At 50.0% G+C, this 18,462-nt stretch overlaps 2 protein-coding genes across 6 annotated transcripts in view; both read right to left on the bottom strand.

Moving 5' to 3' along the window:
• ATP2B2 (ATPase plasma membrane Ca2+ transporting 2) overlaps positions 1 to 18,462 on the bottom strand; it is a 259,107-nt gene that overhangs the window by 59,974 nt on the left and 180,671 nt on the right. For 3 of the 5 annotated variants that reach the window (XM_049766250.1, XM_049766251.1, XM_049766253.1), the window contains exons 5-8: positions 12,352 to 12,549; positions 6,462 to 6,719; positions 5,607 to 5,732; positions 2,165 to 2,290 (exon numbers count right to left, since the gene is read on the bottom strand). In XM_049766250.1, coding sequence (XP_049622207.1) covers positions 2,165 to 2,290; positions 5,607 to 5,732; positions 6,462 to 6,719; positions 12,352 to 12,549 — 708 coding nt within the window. Of the gene's footprint in view, positions 1 to 626; positions 660 to 2,164; positions 2,291 to 5,606; positions 5,733 to 6,461; positions 6,720 to 12,351; positions 12,550 to 18,462 lie in introns of all 5 variants that reach the window. The other 2 variants (XM_049766248.1, XM_049766249.1) reach the window with 1 other exon arrangement.
• SEC13 (SEC13 homolog, nuclear pore and COPII coat complex component) overlaps positions 1 to 18,462 on the bottom strand; it is a 241,855-nt gene that overhangs the window by 73,548 nt on the left and 149,845 nt on the right. The gene's annotated exons all lie outside the window — the stretch shown is intronic.

Genomic DNA, 18,462 nt, shown 5'->3' with positions numbered 1-18,462 from the left:
CATCACTCTGCACCCAGGGAATAGGCTGGTGGAACCACACCAAAGGTAATTACTGAGCAGAACTCCTGCCCTTGATGCAGGACACTGCACATAGCCAGCTTCCTGCTAACCTGAATGACAGCTGGCCTGGGCCATCGCCTCGTAGGACCCACCCTGCTGTGAGAAAGGTGACCTTAGGCAGGTGGCCTTTAGAAGGCACCAGTGAGTTTTCCTTATTTCAGCAACTGTGACCACCATAAGCAGGTCACTTACTCCTCTCTTTGGGTGGGAAAACAGGGTTTATGGGAAGGGGCAGTGCTTGGGACAGGGGACATGCTGTGATGAAGGGATGCTGGGACAGCTCTGTGGGGTGCAAGCAAGCGAGGCAGCAGAGCTGGGGGTCAGGCTGCGCTGAGTGAGGTGCTATATGCCTGTTCTCAGGGTGCTCAGACCCCGTGGGGGTGGGGGTGAGGGACTGCTAAGGGGATGCATCAGTGAGGTGCCTAATGAAATGGCCTAATCTGTGGGGCTGGCATCAGAGTGCAGAATCGGGGGGGGGGGGAGCAATAATTGCGTGACCCTGTCCTGCTAAGGCCAGACACCTGCTATGCTCAGGGCCCCCCTACCCTGGGAGTGTCTTACTGTACCTGGTAGCTGTTGGCCATCCCCTTTCTTCACACCTGTGTGATGATTGTTGAGACATGTTAATGAAACACACGCGGCCTCCTCTGTGCACATGAGCACATAGATGTGTACATACACCCACACTAGTATTCATCCACACTCAGACAAACCTGTCATCCTGTAATAGGAAGCTGGGGTAGGGAGTCTCTAAGCAATGTCATGGGAGGTTGGTGTGGGGGGATTCTAGATCCTGCCCAGACTATGCTGCTCCTGATCGTCCCACTCCCTCTCCTGCCTGTGATCTCCCCTCTGAGCTGACTCTTCTAACAACCCTTTGCCATAGGACTCCCCAATTGTCATTTTCAGATACACTCATCTGCTCACCCCCCCCCACCCAGGAGCTTCCATTCTTGTTGCATGGGAGGAAAAGAGGCAAGGAAATAGGAAAAGGCTGCTCACTCCTCCTCATGGACCACAGATGCTCACTGCCTACAGCCTGATCCATGATGACAGGTAAGTGATAGGGCAACTCTAGGCTCTTGATCTCATCCGACCTCAACTTTCCCCCTTTCTCCTTCAGCCTCTGGAACACGAAGACCAAAATTCCTCACCATTACTCACGTGGGTGAGGCAGCCATACTTTTGGGGGAATCCACATAAAATTGGGTTCACACCCTCACGAACAAGTAACCTTGCCTCTGACACAGGTTCTGAACCTCATGGGCCTCTACAACTGAGGGACGTTGCACTTGCTAAAACTCAGGGAGCCCAACTGCCTTGTCTCTCTCCCTTCCTTCCTAGAACACAGAGGTCTGAATGTGGGGGACTATCCTGTGGAGACTGGGGACAAAGGAAGGAGACTGGTTCTGTGAGGGAATCTGTCCCTGGGGCTGTGGTGGGTTCCAGGGAGGGATCAGCAAATGCTAGCACTGGTCTGTTGAACCTTTATCTCTGTTCTCTGGGGTACCTGATGCCAACTGGTTGCATTAATGGAAGTCAGGGGCTAATCTTGCTTACAAAGGGAAGAGGGTGAGGAAACCAGAAACTAGGTGAGGAATGAGAAGGGAGTTAATTGACATGGATTCAATTGACATGGGAGGTTTGGCTCCCTCCCATGGCATCTCCTCTGCCTGCATCTGGGGTCTGCTGTGCTGGATTCATTTGCAGCTCTGATCATTGCCATGGGGAACAGAGGCAGGGAAATGGCTGGGTAGGGGTTTCCACTGCATACCCAGAGGATGATGAAACCAGGGAATGTAATGGTGCCTGTCCTTAAGGCTCTGGAGTCAGCATTGCACTCAAGACCCTTGTCCTGGCCCACAGAACAGGAGGGCCCACAACATAACTGGACAAGACAGACTGGCACAGGACTGTGGAGATGGAACAGACAGTTGGCCTGGCCCAGGCCAGGCCTTGAGGATGCAGGAGGTGGCTGTTGGCACAGAGTGTGGACATTAAAATCACTCTCTAAATCTGCTGAGTGAACGTCCCAACCAACTAAAAAAAAAAAAGTGGCCTTAAAAGCTCCTCTCCTGATCTGAGATGGGGGAGTCTGCCTTACCTTTTTTGTCTTTCTTCTCTTCCTCTTCACCACCTGCCCCCAGCAGAGTAAAGATTATGCCAGTCTGGGAGTTCACACCCACAGCTGTTACCACCATCCTTCCAGAGCCTTCCATCACATGGGTCCCTGTGAAGGGATGAAACCAATTTATTTTGGTCATGTCTTCCCCCAACAAACATGGTTTGAGGAAGCACCAGAAACCTGACCACTGAAAATTGATCCTGGCTACTACATGTGGTTAGAATGATGTGGTTGGTGTTTTGAGGTTCAAGGGTACATATATGAGCAACATATCAGTTCTTTGGCTCCCAAACAGCTCAGGCTTGCCAAGAAATCTCCAATATTTCCCAAAGGGTCTCACTTCTTTCTCCTTTGTGTGTGTGTGTGTGTGTGTGTGTGTGTGTGTGTGTGTGTGTGTGTGTTTGGGCTACACTTAGCAATACTCAGGTACCGCTCTTGGCTCTGTACTCAGGAATTACTCCTGGTGGTATTTTAAGTACCATATGTGATGCCCAGGGTTGAACCTGAGTTGAACACATGCAAGATAGACTTATTAACTGCACTGCTGCTTCACTTTCCCCTTCCTTTTTCTCCCCTAACAGGCCAATCTCAGCCTGCACTATTTCCCCCTCAAAGAGAGTACTGAGATACCATCTCTTTGTTTTGGGGCCACAACCAGAGGTGATGCGCAGGGACCATATAGCTCTTGAGATGGAAATCTGAGCCTCTCATTTCCAAAGCATGAGCTCAGTCCATTCAACTATCTCTCTAGTCTGAGACACTTTCTGCTCTTTCTGCTGGATTCTGCAACCGGCAAAAAAATATCCACAAAGCCCTAAACGCAGCTGCTTGAAATGGGGTCTCCCATGTCCCCCCAGGGAAAGAATTCGGGGCTCTGGGGTGCTTATTTTAAGGTCTGCATGGTTGAGATTTAGCACTTCTCATTATGAACTCAGGCAAAAGACTTCTGCATGTTAGCAGCATTCACAGAGCATTCAAACACATCACAAACCCTCAAGTTTTTTCATTACTCTTTACAGAGCTGCAGAGAATCTGTTCATTTTTATTCTATAGCGAAGGCAGTTATTAAACTTTGTTATTTGTTATTTAGCACATGAACTACAAAACACATCTAAAAATGCTTAACGATTTCAATGTACTTTGAACCAGTGCATTTTTTTTTTGGTTTTTGGGCCACACCCTGTGACGTTCAGGGGTTACGCCTGGCTATGCGCTCAGAAGTTGCTCCTGGCTTCTTGGGGGACCATATGGGACGCCGGGGGATCGAACCGCGGTCCGTCCTAGGCTAACGCAGGCAAGGCAGGCACCTTACCTCCAGCGCCACTGCCCAGCCCCTGAACCAGTGCATTTTTAAATTTGTTTTTAGGCTACACCGAGTGATGCTCAGGAATTACTCCTAGCTCTGTGCTCAGAAATCGCTCCTGGCTTGGGGGACCATATGGGACACCAGGGGTCCCAACCATGGTCCATCCTAGGTCAGCTTCATGCAAGGCAAACACCCTACCGCGGTGCTATCACTCTTGCCCAGAACTACTGCATTTTAAAAAATTTTATTATTTTCTTTTCCTTTTCCTTTTTGGTTATCAACACAGCATACAAAGACCCCCTATTGTTCTTCATAGGTAAACTGAGATTTAGAGCAGTGAAGTGGCCACAGAAAGATCAGTCTAGAGATCAAGTCCAATCCTGATCTGGTCTTCCTGCTACAGGTGTATCTGCCACCTGCGGGTCATATTCAGACTCTATAAGGGCAAATGGTTCCTGGGTGGGAGGTTTTGAAATATAGTGGGTGTTCTGGGAAAGAGGTTTCAAGGTAGGGGGTTCTGGGATGGTGGGATTTAGGGGATTTCAAGGGTGGGATATAGAACCCATGTGGCTCTAGGATTGCTTTGCTATCTCCCAGGCAAATTTCATTCTGGAAAATTCTGACTGTTCTAGTAGAAAATTGTTTCCTAGGAGATCCTGACTCCCCTACAGAGAGCCAGAGCATAGAAGGACCCTTTAAAGAATGCTCACGTGGGCCTCACTTTCATGAGAATATTTTATTTATTTGTTTATTTTTGAACTCACCCAGTGATGCTCAGGGATTACTCTTGGCCCTGCACTCAGCGACCACTCCTGGCAGTACTTGGGGGACCATATCGAATCCAGGCAAACTGTGTGAAGGCAAGTGCCCTCTCAGCTGTAGAGTTTCTCCAGCACCTCTGTGATTTCCCTGACAGCCTCTCTGTGCCTTTGCACATGCTTCCCATCTGTTGAGAATATGGTTTCCCTCGGTTCTGGCTCCTGAGTAGACTCAGTGGTATCAACTGGCTTCACTTGCTCTGTCACTTCTGAAAATGACTGACTTGCTCACCTGTTGGTTCTTTCAGCTGAATCTGAGCTTCAGGAGGGTGGGCCACTTGGTTCCCTGGTCCCTGGCACACAGGGGGTGTTTAGTGCATATGACTGAGTAAGTTCTGGGTAAGTCTCTCCGTGTAGTTTATCTGTTCCTCCTGCCATCCTCCCCTGATCCTTTCCTTGCTTCCAATCCAGCTAATTTTCACAGGGCATTGTGGGAAGGCCGTTCACACACAACCCTCTTTGTTAAATCCCTCCTCATCCTTCAAAATCCTGCTTGGTCGCCTCCTCACTGTTCTCCAGAGGAGGCAGCTCTTGGCAGGTCTGTTTTCTTGTCCATCTCTCCTCCCTTGCCCTTTGCAGCAGCCAGAGTGACATTCTACAACAAGGGCCAATGTGACCAACTTCCTGCTTCGAACCATCCCTTGGGGTTCAAACCAACACCAAGCCTTGCCCAGAGCCTTGAGGTTGGCTGCCTGCTCCTCTGCCACCTCCCTCCTGCCTCTGGGCTTTGCATGTTCTATTCCCTCTGTTTGGAGCAGCAACCCCCTGCACCCCCATCTTCCCGATTCTTTCTCAGTGCACTTGGGGGTTTGCTTGATCCACCCCACATGCCTACCACCTTCTGGGGCACAGTGCTGCTCAGTCTATGACAAGTGCGTAGGTCTCCTAGACCCTAAACCCGAATGTACCCCCACACTCATCCCAGAATTCCATATTCAGGGAGGAAACCAGGACCACTTGTGGCTGGTTCTCCCTCCCCACTGCCGACACAGGCACAGCTATAGACTTTCCAGGACACCAGGCCCCAGAGGTCATCTCAGGACAGAAGTGACCAATGAAGGTTTGATCCAGCACCTGGACCCAAGTAGGTCCCAGCAGGCACCACATGGGGGGCATGAGGTGGACTGGGCATGTCCTTCAGGGTAATCTGGTCAGAGAAGTGGAAGAACCGAGAGTCAAGTGTCAGAATTTGGCAACCTTCCTCTGGGTCCCCAGGGGGTGCCATTAGTGTGACAGGAAGCAGCCAGAAGAGACACCCCCCTCATCCCTCATGGCCCCCCTTCACAGGGCAACTTACCTGATAGCAACATGGGGTCCTTGTCCACTGACTTGCGCACCTGGTCTGACTCCCCAGTTAGGGAGCTCTCATCGATCTTGAGGTCGTTGCCTTGAATGAAGAGGCCATCAGCGGGGAGGAGGTCGCCTGGTGGGGGAAAGGGGACCAAGTTGGCAAGAAGTCAACCTGTGATATGGTCCCAGATTCCTGGGACAATGTCCATAAGGAATGGTGTGGACACAGGTAGGGCCCTATGACTTTTCTCTCAGGCACCTACAGAGTTTGGGGAGCACTCGCCTCTTCCTGGCTGGAATGTAGGCCCTGTTTCTACCGTGGATTGGGAGATTCTTCTGGAAGGGTCAGCTTCTATCATACTTAGGGAGTCAGGGGCCCCAAACAGTCTGCAGAGAAGAGTGCCCTAGAACAGAAGGGAGAACATGCAGCTCTGGAGACCCTCTTTGTTCCTCTCCTTCCTCCCCTCAGCCTGGAGGGGCCTGGGCTGTCATCTGATTCCTCTTCTGCTTTTCTGACCCAGTCAACTCAGGGCTGAGAAATGCATCTCATGTTACTGCCTGTTCTGAATGTTAGGGTCTTGAGGATGCTGTGTTGAGATGACTGAAGGAGTTAAGTGACTGGGGGCCCTGAGTGGTGTTTTATTAGTGATGCCCACCATGGCAACCATAATGCATGCTTCACTTCTGATCAGATGATTTCTGGAATATTCTTTCTTCCATGCAGTGCCATCCCCAGCCCAAAAGAGCTCAGAAGTGCCTGGCCTGGAATCTGCCTCCTTCCCTTGGTATCTGGGACTGCCTGTTTGATGAGTTCTTTCTTAGCTCCAAGCCCTTACCTGAGTTTTGGAATAGGGACACTCACCATATTTGATCTGGGCTATATCCCCAACCACAATCTCGGCCACGGGGATCTGGACCACCTGGCCGGCCCTGACCACAGTGAACTTCTGCTCCTGCTCGATGCGGCTCTGCAGGCCTCGGAACTGTTTTTCTTTGCTCCAGTCATTGAAGGCCGTGACAAGAACCACGCAGATGACTGACAGGAGAATGGCCGCACCTTCGATCCAGCCGGCCTCTGCCTCCCCTTCGTCCTCGGCCCCGCCTTGGGCCGTGGCACATCCTGCAGAGAGCAGGGGAAGGAGGGCTGAAGTGGGTGGCAGGGGCCTCATGGAAAAAATGATGCTGATATTCAGGCCACAGGGGATAAGGCATTTCCCTACCCAGCCACCTTCTGGCTTGATGGTTATGGTCAAGAGTCCCATTATGTTGGCTTCAGCAGTCTCCTCACTGAAGTTTGCCCCTCACAGCTACCCAAGCCCCTCTCTTTTGCAGCAGACATTCTGCTGCAAATAACAGAACAGTCTGATCAGGTTTCCCTCCTCCTCTCATGTCTTGTCCTCTGCTTCTGACCCAAGCATCACAACCCAGGGGCCTAGTAATTCAGAGAGCCTGGTGGTCAGAACATGACCTTTGAGGAGTTCCAACTTTGGGATCTTTAGCTGGTGACAAAGAGAAACTGAAGTGGGGAGACAACTGGGTGTTTTCTCAGGAATGCAGATAGACAGAGGCTGGGGGCTCCAGGGAAGAGAAGAGGCAGAAGTTGAGGGAAAGCTGTTCTGTTTTTCAGAGCTTGGAACTGGTTTACTTTGCTTGTGCTGGCCCCCATGGCTAGTACAGATAGTACAAACACAAGGCAGGGCCCAGCTTGGTGGTGCTGGGATCTGCTCTCTGCCTTGTCCACCCAGTCAGTGGAAAGAGCCAGAAACCTGTTTTACAGTCTGTTCTGCAGGCTCTTCCCACAGTGGGCCCTGACTACTTTGGGGTCTTGTTTCTAATCAAGGCAAGGTAATTATGGCTTCCATTTGGGGGGAGGGCTTCTGATTCATTGAATGTGCTCCTGACAGATGCCTTTCCCCACCTGCCCTCTAACTTCTAATCTCACATGAAACTGGGTCACCCGAGGCTGCTGACCTGATGGTGTTTCTCAATCCATCCCTTATGAAGCAAATGGAGGTGAGAGTGGGCCTGAAGGTTGGGAAGCCAGGATTTCTAGGTCAGAGTCTGGGGTCTATTCTTTCTAGAATTACCATGACACTGGCTGTCTGAGGCTCTGAAGCATGTGCACAAATTCTCCAAGAGGGCTGTTGAGGTTGGCGGAAGTCATGGCTATTCTTGTGAGTGGCACCTTTAGTTTTGTTCCAGCAGCTGTGTTTTCTTCCATAGCTCGAGGGCCTGGGACTTATGTAACCCTCTGCCCCTTTGTTGAAATAAAAGTCCTTCACAGCCCTGAAATCTAGCTTCTCAAGTGAACAAACAGAAAAAGCCCCACCCCATTGCATTGGGGGGGGGTTACCCTCATTCCCCTGATTGGTCCCAGCAACCCTCCTCAGGGAAGGATTTTTTTTGTTTGTTTTGTTTTTGGGTCACACCTGGTGTTGCTCAGGAGTTACTCCTGGCTCTGTGCTCAAAAGTCACTCCTGGCAGGCTCGGGTGACAATATGGGATGCTGGGATTCAAACCATTCATCCTGGATTGGCTGCATGCAAGGCAAATGCCTTACCGGTGTGCTATCTCTCCGGCCTCTTAAATATTTTTTTAAAATAAAAACTTCTGCTCAGGATGTTGTCTCAGACATTTTTGTCTGCTCTTGAGCCATACCCAGTGATGCTCATGGCTGATTTCTGACTCTATACTCAGAAATCACTCCTGGCAGTGCTTCGGGGACCACATTGGATGCTGGGGATTGAACCCTGATCAGTTGGGTATAAAGCAATCGCCTTACCCACTGAATTGTCACTCCAGTCCCCCTTCTGCATCTCATACTGTGAGGGTCCCACTGTTAGGGAAGTGAGATTGTCCTAAGGAACCATTTTCTCCCCTCCTTGGAGGTAATCTGAGCTATGTCAAGTCTCCTCCCGTATTGCCTTGGCTGCTGGGAAGTTCAAGGCCATATTTAAGCCCCCTTATTGGAATAGATCATAGCGGTTATGGGTGTTTATCATCTTCTGTTTCTTTCCTGTCTTTTTGTTTGTTTATTTGTTTATTTATTTAATTCTTGTTGATTTATTTTTGGGTTTTGAGCCACACCCAGTGACCAGTTCAAGGGTTACTTCTGGCTATGCGCTCAGAAATTGCTCCTGGCTCAGGGAACCATATGGGACACTGGGGATTGAACCCAGATCGTCCTGGGTCAGTTGCATGCAAGGGAAAGTCCCTACCCTGTGCTATGGCTCCGGCCCCTGTACCTCCTCTTGTGAGCAGTGTCCTCCCTATCTTGAAACCTTCTTTGGAAAGAGGTCACATTTGAAAAAAAAAAATCAACTTCACAACAATAGGAATGATTTGACTGATCAATTGGCTAAGTTACTGATTGGGGGCGCCAGTCTGGCTTGGGAAGAGTGAGGGAGGACAGAGGTTGGAGAAATAAATCTCAGAGATAACTACCCTGTTTGGGGGAAAACAGGCCCTTCATAACATTTCCTTTACAGACCTCACTTTCTATCTGCTTGCTTGAAACATGAACCTCGTAGGCTTATCTGTTCAGGCAGTGTATTTATCAGGAAATGCCAAATCATAGTTAATAATAAAGTGTTCACATTCTCCTACTAATAAAAATAAGATTATAACACTTTAAGCAATAAAATACTAGAGCTTGGGCCAGATAGTTCAGTGCATGGGAAACTTGCGCTTCATGTGGTTTACTTGGTTAGATCCCTGGCACTCCATGTGGCTCAAAAGCACTACTAGGAGTAATTCCTGAATGCAGAGCCAGGAGTAACCCCTGAGTACAGCTGCATGTGATCCAGAAAAAAAACAACCATACAAAATAAAATAAAATACTAGATCTTAATTGATCCCGCAGATCCCAGAGTATGTGGGAATCTATGTATGTGTGTATAGATCTATTACAAAAATTTCGAGCAGGGGAAGCTCACTCTTTTCTTTTTTCACTCTTTTCTTGAACAAGATAAAAACTGAGTTGTAAAAGATCATGGGTACAACAGGCCCATGCAGCAGAAAGCTGACCATCTCAGAAGTAGAGGATGGGCCAAGTTCCCACCTAGCTAAAGCCACGCTTGCTGCCTCCAGCATCCAGAATCACTATTTTCCTGATGGCCCTACCTCATCACTGACATCTATGATTCCCTTTGGTGATACCAATCTGACCAAACTTCAGGTCTGCCAATTTTTGGATTTTGGGGCTGATATAACCAGGGCTTTTTAAAGGAGTTTGGGCACCGTCCTCCACCCTGTATCTTTCTTCATCCAGAAGGCCTGGCATCTGAGTACATGCCCCTAAAAGTCATAATATCAGTAATAGTGCTTTGAATCCTCTGGTCAACTTCATTTGTTTCATGCTGTCATCTTTATAGGAACACACCAATTTAATAGAAGGGACAGCTAACAAGAGCTTACTAAACCTTCTGCCATTATATTAATGACTTCATTAGAGATACAACAATTTTCACAAATGTGCTTGCTCCTGTAATTTTTCTCTCTTTTTCTTTTTTTCTTAGCTTTCTTCTCTTCCTTTTTATTTTTTTTTTATTTCTACTCTTTTCAGTAATTTTACTTTCACTTCTTTGGAAACAAATGTTGTTTGACATCAACGCTGTCAGCTTTGTGATGCATTTTCTTTAAATGAATTAAAAACATTATTTTGTTTGGCCACAGCCAGCAGAACTCAGGACTTACTCCCAAGTTTGCTTTCAGAAATTACTCCTGGCAGTGGTCAGGGAACCATATGGGACATTAGGAATTAACCCTAGGTTGGTGTTGGCCCTGTGGAAGGCAAGTGCCCTATCCACTGTACTATTGATCTAGCCCCTAGATTTATTGTCTATTATACTTCTTGTATGTCATTCATCTTCTATTATAAGTAGCACATATCACCTATTATTCATTCATCTACGTATCTACCAACCCCGCATCCATATATATTCTCTATTTATCTATCTAATGATCAATCTATCCTTGTCTGTCTACTCATGTCTCTTTCTGTCAGCCATTTATCTCTCCATCCATCCATCTATCCATCCACTTGTATTTCTCCTTCCTTCCTTCCTTCCTTCCTTCCTTCCTTCCTTCCTTCCTTCCTTCCTTCCTTCCTTCCTTCCTTCCTTCCTTCCTTCCTTCCTTCCTTCCTTCCTTCCTTCCTTCCTTCCCTCCCTCCCTTTTCCCTCCCTCCTTCCCTTTTCCCTCCCTCCCTCCCTCCCTTTTCTCTCCCTCCCTCCCTTTTCCCTCCCTCCCTCCCTTTTCCCTCCCTCCCTTTTCTCTCCCTCCCTCCCTTTTCCCTCCCTCCCTCCCTTTTCCCTCCCTCCCTCCCTTTTCTCTCCCTCCCTCCCTTTTCCCTCCCTCCCTCCCTTTTCCCTCCCTCCCTCCCTTTTCCCTCCCTCCCTCCCTTTTCCCTCCCTCCCTCCCTTTTCTCTCCCTCCATCCCTCCCTTTTCCCTCCCTCCCTCCCTCCCTTTTCTCTCCCCCTCCCTTCTCCCTCCCTCCCTTCTCCCTCCTTTCTCCCTCCCTCCTTCCTTCCCTCCCTCCCTTCCCTTCCCTTCCCTTCCCTTCCCTTCCCTTCCTTTCCCTTCCTTTCTCTTCCCTTCCCTTTTCTTTCTATTATCCAACCACTTATCTACCTACCCATTCCTCCCTACCTCCTTCACACTCTCTCCCTTGCTCCTCTCTCTTTCTCTCCTTTTCTGTGTTCACAGTGTTATGTACTCTTTTTTTATTTTTTATTTTTGGGCCACACCCGTTTGATGCTCAGGGGTTACTCCTGGCTAAACACTCAAAAATTGCCCCTGGCTTGGGGGACCATATGGGACGCTGGGGGATCGAACCGCAGTCCTTCCTTGGCTAGCGCTTGCAAGGCAGACCCACCTCACTGGCCCCAGTGTTATGTACTCTTACAGTCTACACTATGAAGAACCACAGGCACGGAGCTGGTAAAACCTTTGCCCTCAGCAGCAGCGTCCATTTATGTAGTCCATTTATGGACTACAAGGATGCATGGAGGTTAACTGCCAGGAACTCTTGTCTGGGTATATCTGCAGCCCACTGTGGCTAGGGGATGGAATCAAGGCAGGCACATGTCAATCTACTTTCTGGACTAAAACTCAGGATATGAGAAATCATATGTGGCTGAATTGCCAGAGAGATGCTGGGCTGAGCTCCTTCTGGGCACAAAGCTGAGGAAGAAGGGCAGCTTCAGGCCTGGAGGAGGCAGTACTAGCATACCATGACTGAGAGAAGGCCCACACTGTTTCTCTAAAAATGCCACAACTGGCTTTGGGGTTCTCAGGAGGAAGAACATTTTAATTTATTAAAATTCTTTTGGGTTTTTTGGGCCACACTTAGTGGTGGTCAGGGGTTATGACTGGCTCTCCACTCACGGTTCATTTCTGGCAAGCTTGGGGGACCATATGGGATGCTGGGGATTGAACCTGGGTCAATTGTGTGCAATGCAAACACCCTACCTGCTGTGCTATAACTTGGCCCCTAGAAGGAAGAACATTTTAACTGGAACTCAAACACAAAAGTGTCCAGTGAATGCCCATGACAACAATGGGCACTTGGGTTCATCTCTGGCCATGGATGAGTCCTACCCCTTGGCATGGCACTGCTTTCTCCACTTGGATGTGGTTTCTTCGGGCTTCCTCCAGATGTGGGTGATGTGAGTAGTGGGGGTGTGGCTGACATGGGTGATGTGGGCTGTGGGGGTGTGGCTGCTGCAAGGCCCAGGTGCACCCGTCCTACCTTCATTGCTCTCTCCAGGTGGGTGGTAGAAGGAAAGCCCCAGGGAAATGATGGCCGCGATTTCCAAGATGATCAACGTCACATCCTGCAGCGCCTCCCACACCAGCTGCAGGAAGGTTTTCGGCTTCTTTGGAGGTATAAAGTTCTGCCCAAAAATCTGCTTCCTCTTCTCCAGGTCCGGTGCAGTGCCAGGCAGGCCTGTGGATAGAGTGAAGAGGTGGATGTGGGCCTGCACCCTCAAACTCCTACAGGTAGGGAGGGGACAGAGCAGAGGATCTAAGACTGGATACTTGCCAGCACTAGGAGGGAGCCCAATGATCATTTGAGGCCTAGAGCTACCTCTGTGGCATGCTCTGACATGCTCTGACACACCACAGCAGGCCAGAGACCTACCTATCTGTGCAGGAGAAGAACGTGGCTCCCCAGAGCTCCGCCTATGTTCCATCCCTCCAGAGCCTCAAGAATGTGACATCACTGAGGAAAATTATGTTGGCTGATACCACTGAGTCCTAAATGGCCCAAATCAGTGACAAATGTCCTGCTACAGCAGACTTCTGGGGGATGGGAGAGGCAGTGTGAGGGCTGGGTGGGGCCCCCTCAGAGCCCTCAAAGACAACATGGCCTGGCTGACCCTATGATTTCCCAGTCTGGACCATATGGGATGGCAAGATTAGAACCACTGTCAGTCCTGAATCGGTTGCCTGCAAGGCAAACGCTCTACAGCTGTACTATCTCTCCAGCTCCTTCTCTGGTGTTCTGGGACCTCTCCTGAGTCCTGCATGCTACTGAAGGTTCAGATAGGGCATTTTCCTCCATCTACATCAGCTCAGCCATTCCAGTGCTTCTTTGCCCAGGAACTTCTGCTTGATTACTAGTGGCCCCCGCTGAAGGGTGGCCCCAGCCCCATGACCCTCTCGACTGTCCAAGGCTGTGGGTGGGTGAGTGAGCTTGGGAGCCTAGCGAATAGAGACTCCAGTTGGGGATTATTCATATTTTAGGGGCTTCTAGTTAGATTTGATGTCTATAAAGGGATTCCTTAAGAAATAGACCAGTACCTACATCTCCCTGATAACATCAGCAGCTAAATCTGAATTGTGTTAGGGCCAGGAGGCTGGCATTTGGGGGAGGACATGGGGACAGCAAAGAAATATAGACAATCTTTGGTTCCTGGGGTACTCAGGGAGATAGTGGGATTGTAAATGCTCTCTAGCTCTAGGTCTGACTGTGGATTGGGGCCTTTTCTCCTAATGAGGACTGGGATGGGCACCAAGACCCTGCATCGAGGGGTGGAGACCAGGGCAGGGCAGCAAATGGCAAACATCTATGAGAGTTGTGCCTGTTGGGTAGAAGAGAGAAGTAGCTGAGGAGGCACAGTGGGGCTCGGTGGAAACTGGTGGGGCAAAGTGAAGCGTCTGGTCTCTTTTCTGGGGTGATTTCTCAGCTCTTGTGGGGAGTGAGAACCTGGCAGCTGAATATCCGGAAACTGGTGCAAAGCTCTGTTAAAAAGCCTTCCTAGAACTGGGCTTGTAGCTTAATGGATGAGTACCCATCATCACAAAGAAGACACCAAAGATCCAGGGCCAAGTGCCAGCCAGACATGCATGAGCTGATGGGACCTGGAGCAAGTATGATCAAGGAAGCAAGGGTGACACTGGGGCCACTCTGTCCTCTCCTTCCTCCTGCCCCTTTCCAGCACCTGCCCTGCTGCCTGCAGTCACCAGGAAGTGCCCTGCTTTCCCAGACAACCATGAGTGTGGTTCCCACCGTAAACCTCCTAATATAAGGCCAAGTAGAGGCTCAGGGTCGTGTGGCAGTGCAGGTGGGGTGGCCATGATCCCCCCTCCTTCTTCCCTCTTTCTTTCATTCAGGCTTTGGGTCCCAATGCTAGCCCTGGCATTGGCACTGGTTCTGAATACCTCAGTTTCCCTATCTAAAGTGTGGGCAACGCAGGGGTGCGAGTTTCCAAACACATCCCCTATGGAGAGTCTGAGGGGAGGAATACAAGCCATCCAGTTTTGTGGGGTTCACTGTGTCTCCCTGAGGAGGAGGGCTCTGGAGAGGGGTTTTATAAGAAGGGGGAGGAGAGTCCAGCTGTGAGTGGGCACCACAAACAGACTCTTCTTCTCTCCCAGCCTCAGTTTCCCCAATTGTGCCGTGAAGGGTTGGTCTGGCCGGGAAGCTGGTGCAGGCTTGGCCTGGGCTATTGGAAGTGGGGTCTCCATGTCTGGCTGGCTTGAGGAGTCAGTAAAATCACCCCCTATCCTTCAGTGCTGACACCCCTTGGCAGGGGGGGCTGTGAGGCCTGGAACCAAGTCAATGGTTTTGAGGATGCAGGGACATGTGCCTGCCCTGTCCCACCCACTAGCACCCCCTTCCCAGGAGCTGCGCCTCTTACCTCCCCTGCCTTCTGGCTAAAATTCACACTGATTTGGGGGAGCAAAAAACAACAGAGGTTGGTCTCACAGCGGTGCTGGAGATTCTACTTAGATCAAAGAGCTTCTCTTGGATTATTCTACTAAAACCCCACAATAGACAGCAGGTGGGGTAGGCTTTGTCTGGCAGGACACTGAATGCCCAAGAAAGAGTGGGACATGGCTGGCTGGCAGGCATGGCATAGGGCTATGGTTGGTTATGTGGCGTGGGGGTCATGGCTGGCACATGTGGCATGGACAAATGGACTCTTGATGCTGGTTTTCTCGTGTACAGGCACAGAGCAGAAGGGGTCAGTGGGTGAACCTGTCACTAGCCTTAGCCCTGGGAGACACGGTTTTCTCCTCAAAAAAAAAAAATGGGAACACCCCCCTCCCACAGCCAGTCTCTCTCACTTGGGGCCCTATGGTCCCCAATATATTCCAAGGAGGTCATAGGTAAAATGTATCTCAATGGGGCCACAGCATGAGACTACGGGCTAAATCTGATAGGATATGGGGCTGGGGGAAGTCCAGGAAAGAAAGGAGGTGGGAAGGGTTGAGGTCAAAGGGAAGGTTGGAGAGCAAGTTGGAGTGACAAGGTCAGAGGAGTGAGGTTGGTAAGGGCTACGGTTCATGATCCCCAGATCCCAGGGCCTTGCTGGAGACCCATGGGGTCTGGAGGAAGAAACCAGAATTGAGGCAGAGGGAGAAAGGGGACCAGAGAGATTGAGGAAGTGAGGCTCAGGCTGACAGCACACTCTGCTGAATGGAACCTTCCCTGGCTCTCACTCCTGGTTGCCTCCCCTCCCAGTCCAGTGGGCTCTCCCACACCCCTGGAGACACACCCTCACCCTGAAAACTCTTCCACTTCTGCCACATGGTGGGCATGAGGATGTGGAGGTAAGACCACATGAGTGACCATGATCCTGAGCAATAATTTGGGGGTCCCCCTGTCCTGTGGGAACAGACCATGTGGACTGGGAGGCGATTCCAGACAGGCCCATGGTGCTAGTCTCATGCATATGGAATTGGGCAGGTGTGGGGATCTGGAAGCATGTCTGAAGGGGGTGAGGGGCTCTCACTAATGTCTCTGGGGACCATGGGCAGAGGTAGGCACTGTTGGGCTCACGCACTCACCAGCTGGGTGCTGGTACCTGAATACATGATACAGCCCATGCTGCTTCATAAGTGTGGGACACTTATATGTGCTGGTTCATGTGTGACATCCATGTCTGCTGACTCACATGTGTGTGACACCCATATCTGCTGGTTCATATATGTGTGTAAAACACCCATGTCTGATGGTTCAAGTGTGTGTGTGACACCTATGTCTGTCGGTTCATGTGTGTGTGTGACATCCATGCCTGCTGGTTCATGCATGTAGTGTGACCAAGGCACAAATGCAGACCAGCTACTATGAGCCCCCCACTCTGCCATCCTGACATACATGGGAACATGTGCTTCTAGGTGGATTAAATCCCCAAGTCTCTGCCCAAGACAGATGAGCATCCCCGTGACCACTGCAAGGATTCATGGATTTGTAAAACCTTCAGCTAAGGCTCCAGAATGGCAATGTCAGCAAGGAAAGTGGGAGAGGGCCAGGTTGGAAGGTGGGTGGTCAGAGCTGCCTCTACCAGCTGTGAAAATAATCAACAATTTGTCCCACAGAATGGGGTGGGGTGGCCACTGAAGCTGGGGAATGCAGATCAATGACAGGGTGCCCAGTTAATCTGAACAGCAGGGAACAGCAGTGATGTTTGGTATACATGAATATAAAGAAACTGATTAGTTTGCTAGAATTCAAACTCAGCTGGGTGTCTTGTATTTTCCTTTCTCTTTTTGGGGGCAGCCATATCTGGTTTGCTGCTCCAAGATCACTTCAGGTGATTTGTTTTGTTTTGTTTTGTTTTTGTTTTTGGGCCACAATCGGTGATGCTCAGGGGTTATTCCTGCCTGGCTCTGGGGTCAGAAATTGCGCCTGGCTCGGGGGACCACATGGGAGTCGCATGCAAGGCAAATGCCCTGCCACTGCGCCACTGCTCTGGCTCCACTTCTGGTGGTATTTAGCAGACCATGAGGTGCTGGGAATCCAATTTGGGGTTCCCACATGCAAAACCTGTGCTTGGTTCTCAGAGCACTTCCCATGCCCTGCCTGATAGCTTTGCTTTTTGGTTTGCTTTGGGGGTCCTGACAACAGTTGGCCTGTGATGCTCATGCAATTGGGGCCTCATGCCTGCAAAGCAAGTGCCTATCCCTGTATCCTGCTTTGTTAACTCTCCAGTCCCACTCCTGATTCCCCCCCCCCCCTCTCTTCTGCTGGAACAGAACAAATTCAGGGCCTGTCTCATATCACCATCCAAAAGATGGGGAAACTGAGGCCAAGACAGGCAGTGAGCTAGTCCAGATGCAGGAAGGTGTAGGGTCAGACTGGACTCCTGACCTGGCCATTTTCACTTGGGGGACAGGTGAGGGGAGATTTGAAACCATAGAGCCTTACTGCAGACACAGAATAATCATTCAATACGCCCTTTCCTTCAACTCTTCATCTTTCTAAAAGAGATATGACTCAGATCATCCTGAGTAACCTCCAAGGGGCTTTGCTCTCAGTCCCTTGGACATTTTGTCCCAGAACTGACCCAGACATATTTGTTTGTAGACCACACTCAGTAGTATCAGGGCTTACTTCTGGCTTCTGCACTCAGCAAATACTCCTGGTGGGCTCAGGGAAATTTATGGGATGCTGGGACAAATGTCTTTCCCACTGTACTACTCTCTAGCCCCTATCCAGAGATTTTAAGCTCATAGGAAGGAGCATCCTAACCTACCAGGAGAAAGCACTCTGCAGATCTGTGGCCTCCCAGGGTGGCTACAAAAATCCCCTTTTATTTTTGCCACTGACAGAGTTTTGGAAATTGCTGCCCCTTTCTCAGGCTGTTTTCTCACCTGAAAATTAAAGCAAAAGGACCATGTGCCCTGTCCACTGACTGACAGAGACAGGAAGTTCCCTAACGTGTCTAACAGCTGGGGCACAGAATCTGCACAGAAAAGTCCTGCCTTGTCTTTAAAGTTCAGCACAGGGTCCCCTGGTGTATTACCAACAGGGTTACCACCTTCCTATCTCCTCATGGCTTATCAGAAATGTGGAATCAAATCCCACTTCTGTTCACTGGGGTATAGTTAGGGGCAGGCACTCTGTCTACACACAGTGTGTATGTGTGTGTGTGTTTGGTTTTTGGGTCACACCTGGCAGCGCTCAGGGGTTACTCCTGGCTCTTTGCTCAGAAATCGCTCCTGGCAGGCTTGGGGGACCATATGGGATGCCGGGAATTGAACTTGGGTCCATCCCGAGTTGACTGCATGCAAGGCAAACACCCTACTTCAGTGCTATTTCTCCGACCCCTACATTTTGTATTTAATTTTGAAAATGGTGAGTGTAAGGTCCATGTAAGGGGGATCAGAGAGGCTCTGTGACTTGCCAGGTCATACAGTGGAAGCTGAGAGCTAAAACCAGGTCTTGGAGGCTGCATTGCACACAACACAGAGCTGCCTGCCTCAGAACTCAGTACTGAAACCAAAGCCAAAAGCACCACCACTCTCCTGCTCGCTCCTGAGACAGATTCTTTTCTATAAACAGAGACTTGGCATTTGATGAGAGTTCGCTTCCAGGGATGCCAACTACCTGAAGAAACGTGCGGAGACT

Source organism: Suncus etruscus, chromosome 20 (assembly GCF_024139225.1).
Source record: "Suncus etruscus isolate mSunEtr1 chromosome 20, mSunEtr1.pri.cur, whole genome shotgun sequence".
Taxonomy (NCBI): domain Eukaryota; kingdom Metazoa; phylum Chordata; class Mammalia; order Eulipotyphla; family Soricidae; genus Suncus; species Suncus etruscus.
The sequence above is the reverse complement of the archived record's forward strand: the minus strand, read 5'-3'. Positions and strand labels throughout refer to the sequence as shown.